The sequence below is a fragment of the Puntigrus tetrazona genome, chromosome 15 (assembly GCF_018831695.1).
Source record: "Puntigrus tetrazona isolate hp1 chromosome 15, ASM1883169v1, whole genome shotgun sequence".
NCBI classification, from domain to species: domain Eukaryota; kingdom Metazoa; phylum Chordata; class Actinopteri; order Cypriniformes; family Cyprinidae; genus Puntigrus; species Puntigrus tetrazona.
This window is the reverse complement of record NC_056713.1, coordinates 11,336,299-11,347,431: the sequence shown is the minus strand read 5'-3', so window position 1 is coordinate 11,347,431 and position 11,133 is coordinate 11,336,299. Positions and strand designations below refer to the sequence as shown.

The window sequence follows — 11,133 nt, the reverse complement described above, 5'->3', positions numbered from 1 at the left end:
TATTTATATAGCATATTTTTTAGGTAAACTACAAACTAGGTTTAATTTCCAGTTTTATTTTGAAAAGTCAATATCACTTGGTTGAAACCAGCCAATGATGAATGTATTTGTACGAAGAGACCCCGCCTCATTTGGAAGGTTATGCCCATTTTTTGAGTTTTGAATTTCGTTCCGTTTGCTACGCTAATTTGTATACATCCAGCTACCAGTCAAGCAGTTTGATTTGACTTGCCAGAAATGCTAAAAAAGTTGTGAGTTTTGATTTAAGGAATAGCCCAATTTTTCCAGTGTCCAGTCAGACTAGACAACTGGATTGACACAAAGGGCCTTAAAAACAGTGACATAGTTATGCATGTCTGTGTGTGCATGAATACATGAGTGTATGTACCTCTCTGGATTGTAATTATCAGTTGTTGTAGCCCACTACTTGTCTACACATAGTTAAAGGTCAGTAATTCTGCGTTTCTATTTAGATAAGAGTAGAAGGATGTTTTTAGAAAATCATGTTTACACTTTCAACTTTAAAGATTTAAGTTGAGTAATTATTTACCTAGGATCGAATGCTTCAACTTCTCTTTTGACTGCAAATTACTATTTAGATTGTTTACATGTATGTGCATATGTATATAACAACTTAAATGTTCATTCAACTGAATGTTTTTTTCATATTTATTTTGTGCAAGAGTGAACAATCTGTATATCTTTAATTATGCCTGCTTGTATTATTTTGATGCTTATAGTATTTATTAAACTCATCCTCACTCATTATCACAAATTAACCAATCAATGCACACTAGCACAAGTTTTTAAGTTTTTTTGAGGGACCTCTTTTAGGATGAGAGACCTTTTAAAAGAGGCGTTCCTGTTAGTCACATGATCACTCATCATCATGGATCTAGATGTTAGCTGCTGTTGGAAAGGGCTCCTTCTGTTCTCTTTCCTTCTTTTCTGTGTCGGTGGACAAACAAAAGGCCCGTAAGTTTTTAATCATTTCTGCTGAAGATTTTTTTTTATCGTAATCCACTGTAGTTTGTTTTGTTTACCATGTTTTGTTAATGGTAAATTTATTATTATACCGTTAATTGTTGTCTAGGTTAAGATGTAATTTCTCCTGTATTTATTCAAATGATCTGTGTTGCAAAGTAAATGTTTGCTGTTTGAAAAACAACCAAAAAAAGTATAAAACAAATGTGGCAATTTTGTATAATTATGATCTTTCAGGAGATATTTTACGATACCGTTCCCTGCAATGACTGAGTCAGGATCTGAGGCCAAACTGTGTGCAAACTGTCTTCTCAGTTCCAATGAATGCCTTATCATGAAAATGTATGTGGTTAATGGTAACCAGAGCACTTTACCGCTACAGGAAGAAGATGAGGAAGAGTTTCAGTTTAACTGTAACGTCTGTCATCAGCAGTTTACGAAAGTAAAACCAAAAATTTTAGTTTCATCATGATGCATGTAGATTTTTAAGATAACGTTTGAAGAGATTGTGTATACTGAATGATGGTAGAACTTCAAGAGTCTTTCAAGATGACTGACGAGAGAAAAATCATGTTCAGATCTTACCATCCTCTGACCTTTATCCAGACTGATCCAAACCCTTTTAGACAGGTGAGCTGTGAGTGTTTCAAAGGTAAACCTCTGTAAATAACTCTGGTGTCATTGACATCTAAACCCTGATCACACAACTGATGTACCACATACATTAAGTAAAGCATGTTATCATTGTGCAATGAACTGATGTTGAAGTATAGGTAAATTATCATTTTAAAACTAGAAATATTTTTCCATTTACAAAGCTTCGAAATAATGGTCACTATCCAGCAGCATTACCAAGTTTGGAAGAGCCAGGATAAAAAGAAAATAGGTGGTTCACCTCACACTGCTGCTTAAGTATTTTTTTTTTTAATAAACAAGGGCTAATTGGTATAATAATAATAAAAAAAATTTAACGATGTCTCAAATTTATAGGTGGAATGACAAGAATCGTGTCATGGGTTTTTCACACAGAATTCTTCTGAGCGCAGCAGCAAAACGTTTAGCTATAATGCTCAGAAAGAATACTTAAGCGGGGCAGACGCCTCACACATCTTACAATATAAATCTGTGGTAAAAAGTTCCTCCTCCTCTTCCTCCTTGCCATGTGGGCAGATTTGAGACTGACATGCTAAGTTTCACGTTACGTTATCTCGCCGATATCTTCAGGCTTCAGGTCAGAAACTAACAGGCAGGTCTGATACACTACTCCACATAGAAAAAAAACTAGATTCAAGTATTACCAAAGATTATGATAACTTGTTTAGATTTAAATCATTACTAGCAGGTTACCATGATCTTCAATTAAGAATACGGACCTAAATAACTAGTGGTTTCTTCCGAAGGATGTAGTACTGAGTCATTACTATCCAAAACCTTAGATACATCTCAAAAGCTTACAATGACGTCAGCTGACATTAGTGAGTTATGATGATTTTCACTTCAGGCTACTGATCCAAGTAATGAATAGTTTCAAATGAGTGCTATTACTTACTAAATAGTTAATCAGAGTTACCTGTTCGGTAATAGTAGTAACTACAATGTTAATAGTGCATTAGTCATTTTTTCCTGTGTAGTTAATCATTAATGACGGATCAGTATTTTAAAGTGTTACCTTTATGTATTTATCATCTATTTTCTTCACCTGAATTCCTCCACAACTTATAACATTCTATATCAACATTTGGAGGTGATAAATACTTTATTAATATTAGTTTACTATTGTTATTCCTTCCAACCTGTCAATTTCAATTAAATCTCTGCCGATTTTTTTCTCCATGTGTTCAGCAATTGCAATCTAAAGCTTATAAAAAGTTTTAAAAATATTAGTGGTAGGACTCAGAATCTGGTAGGACCCAGGGCTAGGACAGTTTTCCAGCATCCCTCCACCAAGCCATCTCCTCCCTTCCATTTATTCCTATTCTAACCTGCAAGGGTGTATTCAGGGTTCAGGCAAAAATCCTGAGCTCGGAGCCATCCCCTCGCATAGCACACCAAATATGTATAATGGGAGAACTATTATTATGTTGCACGGAAATAAAAAAGATGATGACGGCACCAATGTTTAACCAACCAGCGGAAAGGGTGTTTCATTACCGCCCACATGAGTAGATTGAATATTTAAGCTATTTATCCTTTTTCTACCCCTTAAGGTGAATTCTTGTTTAAATATTTAGGTTTGTAATTTTGTCATGTTTCTGTTTTTAAGTATTATATCAAAAACTGAAATGAACAGAACAGTAACTTACAGTAACTCTCCCAGTTCTCTGGTCTCTCAGATTGAGTGGGTGTATGTACCTCTGGACAGTATTTATCAGTTGCTGTAGCCCACTATTTGTCTACACAGAGATAAAGGTCAGTAGCTGTGCATTTCTATGTAAATAAGGGGTCTCCAAACTGTTTGCAGAGTTTTGCTTCAACTTGACTCAACACCCCTTCCTGGAAGTTTCTAGCACACAAGACCTTTATTAGCTGGTTTAGGTGAATTAAATTAGGGTTTGATCTAAAGTCTGCAAGACACTGGCCCTGAAGGACTGAGTTTGGAGACTCCTGATGTAGCTGAGGATAAGAATAGGATTTTATGTTTTCAGATCACATGAATTCACTTACTTTACGAGTTGCCAAGTCAGCATAATACGTGACATTGTGCTTCTTCTTTGTATTTATGAATTTTTACATTTTGCATGTTAGGTTTTCCAAACTTCAGTTTTTGATTTTCAAATAAAAGAGTGGTTTCAAGTTGAATATGTTGCAGGCTCATTTATTGGTAATAAATAACACATAATAACATTCAAATAACATTGTTTAAGGCTTGTTTAAGGATTGTATCTGAAGCTGTGGTTGCTTATTTTTCAAATTGAGTTGGCAACAGTGCGTACTTTGTACTTTAAAGATTTGAGTTGAGTGCCTACACATTATTTACTAAGAGCTGAACTCATCAACTTCTCTTTTAAATGCAGATTGTTTACATGCTTGGACATTCCAATATGTAACATTTGTTCAACTCAGAATTATATTGTGAGAAAGATTCATGAAGAATAAGATTTATTTTATGCCTTTAGGCATGTAAGGTTTCTTTTATATCTTCACCTGAACTCAACCTGCTTGTAATCCTTTATGAAAAAGAAATGTATTCAAGTGTACTGTTAGTATACGTAAAAATGGAAAAAGTATACTTTTAGTCTACTTCCTTTTTACTTCTCAAAAATATACTTAAAATGGCACTGAAGTATACTTGACTTAGAAAAAGCCTGAATATATATTTGTGATCCTACAAGGGGGCAGGGGGCGCTAGTACACAGAAACACAACCGGAAAAAAACAACCGAAGAAGAAACTTATGCTTGAACATTTAGATCATCAAACATAAAACAGCATCAAAACTGTTAAACGTTATGGAATAAAATGTCGGCCAATGAAGAGGTAATAATGACTGTCAAGCTTTGGGGTGTTGATTGACCCCATCTACGTTTTGATTATCATTTCAAATTCAATACATAGTCTTTTTTTCAGCTTTTTGTTTTAAATGTTATTTTCTTTTTACTTTCTTCCTTTTCTTTTTGAAACCTACACACATTCAAGTGTTTAAAAAGGAATGCATGACGCTAGAAAAAAAAGTTTTTGTTTAGAAGTAGATATCCACGTTTTTTGATGTTTTGTATATTCACATATTCATAAAACAAAATATATACACATCAATACATATATAGGGACATAGTAGTATGCTTACAATATGATGTAAAGTTCACTGAAAGAGTATAGTTGCAATATGAAACTACTGATCTAGTAATTTACTGAGACTATACTTCAAAGTGTACTAAAACTCCTACTGTATTTAATTAGTAAACTATCAGAATACTGTAAGTTAATTTTAATGATGGTTGCTAAACAAGCTAAATATTTGATGTACACTACTTGTGTACTCAGAGTTTACTACAATTATACTTTAAAAGCATACATTCACACACTAGAAAGTGGGTCAGAGTTTTGAAATCATACACTTACGAATATACTGCTAGTGCACTGATATTTGTATACTTACTACATAAAGTATATTTAAAAATATACTTGAACTGTACTTAAGTATGCTTAATAAAACAAATAGTATACTATTTTTGGTAAGGGATATTTTGATGCTTGGTCTTGTTCAAACTCATCATCACAAATTAAACAACCAACCAACACTCACTAACACACGCTTTTTAAACTGTGCTGCCTGCATGGTTGAATCATTAATCGAATGATCAATACAACTGTTTTTGAAGGACCTCCTTTAACATGAGACTCCCTTTATAAGAGACATTCCTGTTAATCTCACGATCACTCATCATCATGGATCTGAACATTAGCTGCTGTTGGAAAGGGCTCCTGCTGTTCTCTTTCCTCCTCGTCTGTGTCAATGGACAAACATCAGGGCCGTAAGTTTTTAATGATTTTGGCAGAAGATAGGAAGTTGTTTTTTAATATCAAAATCTTTAGAATTTTGTAATCAAAGTTCCATTGTGTGAATAGAACTGACATAAGTATTTGGTGCTTCTATTGCTTTAATGACAATGGAATAACTAACCTCTAAATAACATTTATTTAAAATATTCAAAAAGTTGTATGTGTTTTTAAATGGAAAACTGTACTGGGACTATCTACTAATGGCACCTTTATTTATTTAACTGTTCTGTGTTGCAAGATAAATGATAAATGTTTTCTGTTTAAAAGACAACTTATAGCATAAGAAACATACATAACCAATTATTGGGGCACTATTGTTTGATTATTTTTTTTAATTAGATCCTTCATGGTGACGTTTCCTGCAGTGATCCAGTCAGGATCTGAAGCTAAACTGTGTGCAAGTCTTCTAAATCCCAATGAAAGCCTCGTCATGAGCATTTATCTGGTTCATGATGATCAGAGCACTTTACTGCTACAGGAGAAAGTCGAGGAAGAATTTCACCGCTGCTTTAACTTTAAGGTTTGCCATCACCACATTATAATACATATGTTTGTATCATCATAATCATATCATCATTTTTATAGTACATGTTTGCAGAGGTTGTGAATACGTGATATTTCTTCTCATCAGGCTCCTCTGGTAGAAGCAGAATCAGTGCAAAAAATTAAGGTTGATCTTCAAGGAGAGTCTTTCAAGATGACTGAAGAGAGAAAAGTCATGTTAAAACATTACCATCCTCTGACCTTTATCCAGACTGATAAACCCGTCTATATTCCAGGACAGACAGGTGAGCTGTGAATGTTTCAAGTAAAGCATGTTATCTTCATGCAATGAACTGAGAAGGATAGGTCAATAATGACTACTGTTGCAAAATCCAGCATATGGTAATTAAGTAAACAGTTCAGTGGGTTTGTAAACAGAAAAGAGCAGCAGATAAGTTAGAAAGCAGATAAGGATGAAGGGTTGCTAACAGCTTTAAAATAAGAAATTGTGTGTGTTATTGAGAAGTCTCTTCAAAAATAATTTGTTCACTGGAGGGTAAATAACATACATAGCACTGGAAATGTGTTGAACGGCCCAGGTAGAGAGAGAGCAAATATCCTTCCCAAAGGCTAGACATGGGAGGTTTAGGTGAAAAGGGGATTGCCCCATCACAGACTCCACACCTAAACACCTAATCTCATTGTGTCATTGTATGCCTCTGCCGTGTGAAAAAGAGCGACAGCTTAACTTTCATAATATAAAAGATGTCATACCGGAATGTTGTGCAAAGTGGTAATACACGCACCGTTCACTGGAGATGGTTAGGAAGGTTAGTAAGATTCATATTTATGTTTGAGATGAGATAGCATTCAGGGTTGCCTTTATAGCAGTCGAGCCCACTAACCAGGCAAGTACTAAAACAGTATTAGCTATTGTGATGCAATAGTAGGATTCAGTAGGCTTTAGAAAAGTTTAGATTCAATGCATTTTTGATGTGCTGCAGCGTGAATTTGTCATGAAAACGTTTAATTCACATTGTTTTATTTGATATTACATTCATTTAGTTCTGTTAATTTTACTTAAAGTGCATGTGCTGCTCAATTGAATTTTTCTTAGTAAGTAAGCCTATTTTGTTATTTTTTATGCTATTGATTTAAACGTTAAAAGCAGAGGTTATAATCTAATGCACATTTCGGTTTTCACAGTGAACTTTAGAGTTGTCACCATGGATACAAACTTTGCACCGCTTTATCAGCAGGTCTGATGTGTTTTGTCTTGGATTTTTATCTTTCTCATTTTCATTTGCAGTCTAAATATATTATTTTGTAAACATTAAATATCACATTTTTTGGCTTTTAATCATTTTAATATCCTAAATTTACTTTTACATTTATCTTTTACAGTATGGTTCTATCGTGCTTGAGGTAAGAACACAAAACCTCCTTCTGTACAGTTATAACAAACACAACCTTTAAATATTAACTCTGCAGAAATTCTGTTGTAGCCTATAATTGCAGATATTGTATTGCAATTTGTGAATGATGCTCAGAAAGTTAATAGCTGACTGTAACTAAATATCTGAACTGTTCCAAATAGGACAGTGATGATAACAGAATTGGTCAGTGGACAAATGTTTCTTCAACAAGATGGATTTTGCAGCGTTCTTATGAATTAAACCCAGAGGCCCGTCAAGGTGTATACAGACTGAAGGCTTTTATTGGTGACAGGATGATCTCTAATGATTTTGAGGTGAAAAAATATGGTACGTCAAAAATACAAACCATTTGAAATATTGCAGTGAATTTCAGTAATATCATTGTATATTCATTTCTGATTTGACTACTAAAAGTCTAATTCATATTTTCTTACTTCTAGTTTTGCCAAAGTTTGAAGTTATTGTGAAAAAACCCAGTAAAGTGAGTGTAAATGAAGAAGAACTGTTAATTGAGGTTTGCGGAAAGTGAGTTTATTTTATTTCCTGCATTAATGTATTTTTTTCATCTCTAGAATCATTTACTGTAAACCCCATCCTAATTTATTATTTTGTTAACTCAACCCAGGGATGTGTGTCTGTTACTTGTACATTTTTTTACAGATACACTTATGGGCAGCCTGTTTCTGGTAAATCATGGGTAAAAGTGTGCCGTCATACTTTGCCCTACCTTCCTGCTTCTGATAGAAATCAATTGTGTTTAGAGGAAACCACTGAGGTATGTGAGTTTAATTCAGTACAAGTAATTGTATGTATATATATTTTTTTTTATTAAAATAAACCACTCTTTAATTAATGTTTGTGTTTGTTTACTACAATTAGATAAAAAAGATAGGATGTGCCATCCATGCCTTAAATGTATCAGCCTTTCTGAACTCAACACTAAAGTATAGTCTGCAGAGTTCTCTTCATGTTGAAGTAGTGGTTACAGAAGAAGGAACAGGTGAGCTGTTGGATTTGGTCAGATCCCTGTTACTCACATTTCTTTCTTTCTTTCTTCCTTTTTTTAATAAAAAAGCAATCCTTTTACCATTTACAGAGATCACCATGACAAAATCTGAAACTATATCAATCACTTATGAAATTGGAAAAGTCACATTTACTGACCTGCCCAAAACATATAAACATGGATCAGTTATAGAAGGAAAAGTAAGTCTGAAATTAGTTTAACATCATTGATATGTACTGAATTGTTCTATTATTTATTCTTTTAAAATATTGTTTTCAACAGATCAAGGTCTCAGATTTCAAAGATGCACCAATTCAAAATAAAACAGTTTATCTTTTTGAGGGTGAAACCTGGTCTTCAAAACTGCTCCTAAATCTCACTACAGACCGCGATGGACTGGCCAGCTTCTCTCTTAATACGTCTAGTCTTCCTGAAAAAGATATTAATCTGATGGTATGTTCACTTTACCTAGTTCACTGAAGGGTTCATTTGCTTAAATAATTGTAATTTCTTTGTTTTTCAGGCAAGTGTTGATCCAGGGCTTCATTATCAAAGCCACAGAACACCTCACATCTCTATGGGTAGAAAAACTGTTCAGCTTTTCCAGCCTGCCATGCCATACACCCCATCTTTAAGTGAACTGATTATAGAGAATATTAAGCAACCACTGAAGTGTGACGCTAAGTTTAAAGTGAACATCAAGTATTTTTTTATTGGAGAGACTGTTGAAGATTACAAAACTGACATTGTCTATATGGTGAGAACGTAAAGTAAATTCTTACACTGTCTGATGAATTTATTGTTATAAACAGTATTAACTAGTTGCACTGGTTAGTTTGTCTGAGTGTCATCTGTCTGTTTCAGGTCTTGTCCAGAGGAGTGATTCTTCATCACGGATATGAGAAAGTTGAAGTGAAGTCTTCTAATGGAACAGCAAGTGGCACAGTGTCATTCAGACTGTCTGTTGGTGCAGATCTGGCTCCTGCTGTGAATGTTCTGGCCTACTGTGTTCTGCCCAGTGAAAATGTTGTTGCTGGTAGCAAAGCATTTGATGTTCAAAAATGCTTCAGTAACAAGGTATGTATTGTATCTTGAGAAATAAGCCTCTTAAAACTGTATTTTTGTCTCAGTTTAAAAATAAATAATATTTACTGTCGTCACAGGTATCTCTGCAGTTTTCTCCTGCTACAGCAATTCCTGGTGAGAAAAACACTCTCCAGCTCTCAGCTGAGCCTGGTTCTCTGTGCGCCCTCACTGCTGTTGATAAGAGTGTCTTGATCCTGGAGTCAGGAAAACGTCTGGATACTGACAAGGTGTAAATACTTCAAGATTTGTATTGTTATTTGTGTTTTTAGTCTGGGGATCTACAGGATGCATCAAGTGAGACCAGACTATCCTTAGATAGACCTTACTATGATCTGTCAGTATTTAGGATGACATCCTCCTGATCTCAGGAGAATAAACATTCATTCTCATTACAGATCTTCAACCTGCTGCCCATGCAATCAGCATCAGGTTATCCTTACAATGTTGAAGATGAGCAGGAATGTTTGCATGTGAGACCCCGTCGAGCTGTATCAACAGACAACACCTACGAATCCTTAAAGGTAGGTGGAGTGGCAGTGCAGTATATAATGAGTGCGAGACATTGATTGGGTAAGTTCTGTACATGCACAAGTAATTGCACAAATATTAAAAGTGTCATTTTTTATTGTTTTACAGAGAGTGGGATTGAAAATGGTAACAAATTTGGCTGTGCGAGTCCCAAAGTGTCTGTCATACAAGGGCTTAACTTATCACAGATACAGTGATATGGGTACATGTAGTATCTTTATAATTCACTGTCATTTTTAAATATGTAGGTGTTTATTTTTTAAATATATTTCAAAGATAGAATATGCTGAATTTGTTCAACAAAGTTGTGAATTTTTTTAAAGGCAAACATTTTTTGGCTTATTAGATTTTACATATGAAATAAGTTTTGTTTTTTAATCATTATCATTGAACAATAAAATCTAAATAAAAAGTATTTATGTAAACTAAAATTTAAGTTAATACATTGGCTTTGACTGCTCTAAAATATAAAAACTGTTGGTAAACTAAAACAATTAAAATGGAAAAAAAATTAACTCCACAACACTAAAATAATTAACTGTTTTAAATAAACTTGGTTATTTTAATGTCCTGTTCACATACCATACAGATTTTTCACATGTAGTTCTATAAATAAATAAATATATACAATTTTTTTTAGTGATGTATCGTCAACATGCTCCAGTGCCAGTGTTAGCGATGTCTTCACTGGCAGACTCTGGTTTTGGTGCACCCAGCAGAGATTCTCCTGCAGTGACGATCCGGACAGTTTTTCCAGAAACATGGATCTGGGAACTTGCTGATGTTGGGTTTGTAAAACATAATCATTAGTTTTAACGCCATATTGATATATATCTTTAATACATCACATTCCCTCAATGTCCAGGTGATTAAGTTTTTTTTCTGTGCTGAATGTTATATATAACAAAGAAAAATGGATGTTTAATGATAAATCAGAATCAAATAGTTTTTGTAATTCAAAACAGGGACTCTGGATCAGCTCAGGTTCCTGTCACGGTTCCTGACACCATCACCTCTTGGGAGACAGAGGCTTTCTGTCTGTCCTCCAAAGGTCTGGGTCTGGCTCCTCCTGCTCAGCTGACAGTTTTCCAGCCCTTCTTCCTGGAGCTCT

General features: G+C 34.4%; 1 protein-coding gene across 1 annotated transcript in view; it reads left to right on the top strand.

Annotated features, from left to right (window-relative positions):
- The first annotated feature begins 5,315 nt into the window (after nucleotides 1–5,315).
- Nucleotides 5,316–11,133, top strand: part of LOC122358625 (alpha-2-macroglobulin-like) — a 15,605-nt gene continuing 9,787 nt past the window's right edge. Inside the window, exons 1-18 of the mRNA XM_043258502.1 lie at nucleotides 5,316–5,455; nucleotides 5,823–6,003; nucleotides 6,115–6,271; nucleotides 7,173–7,225; nucleotides 7,371–7,391; nucleotides 7,564–7,729; nucleotides 7,843–7,927; nucleotides 8,063–8,177; nucleotides 8,282–8,402; nucleotides 8,499–8,608; nucleotides 8,691–8,861; nucleotides 8,932–9,165; nucleotides 9,273–9,485; nucleotides 9,572–9,721; nucleotides 9,890–10,015; nucleotides 10,131–10,224; nucleotides 10,663–10,810; nucleotides 10,988–11,128. Coding sequence (XP_043114437.1) covers nucleotides 5,370–5,455; nucleotides 5,823–6,003; nucleotides 6,115–6,271; nucleotides 7,173–7,225; nucleotides 7,371–7,391; nucleotides 7,564–7,729; nucleotides 7,843–7,927; nucleotides 8,063–8,177; nucleotides 8,282–8,402; nucleotides 8,499–8,608; nucleotides 8,691–8,861; nucleotides 8,932–9,165; nucleotides 9,273–9,485; nucleotides 9,572–9,721; nucleotides 9,890–10,015; nucleotides 10,131–10,224; nucleotides 10,663–10,810; nucleotides 10,988–11,128 — 2,372 coding nt within the window. The 5' untranslated portion in view covers nucleotides 5,316–5,369. The remainder of the gene's footprint in view (nucleotides 5,456–5,822; nucleotides 6,004–6,114; nucleotides 6,272–7,172; nucleotides 7,226–7,370; nucleotides 7,392–7,563; nucleotides 7,730–7,842; nucleotides 7,928–8,062; nucleotides 8,178–8,281; nucleotides 8,403–8,498; nucleotides 8,609–8,690; nucleotides 8,862–8,931; nucleotides 9,166–9,272; nucleotides 9,486–9,571; nucleotides 9,722–9,889; nucleotides 10,016–10,130; nucleotides 10,225–10,662; nucleotides 10,811–10,987; nucleotides 11,129–11,133) is intronic.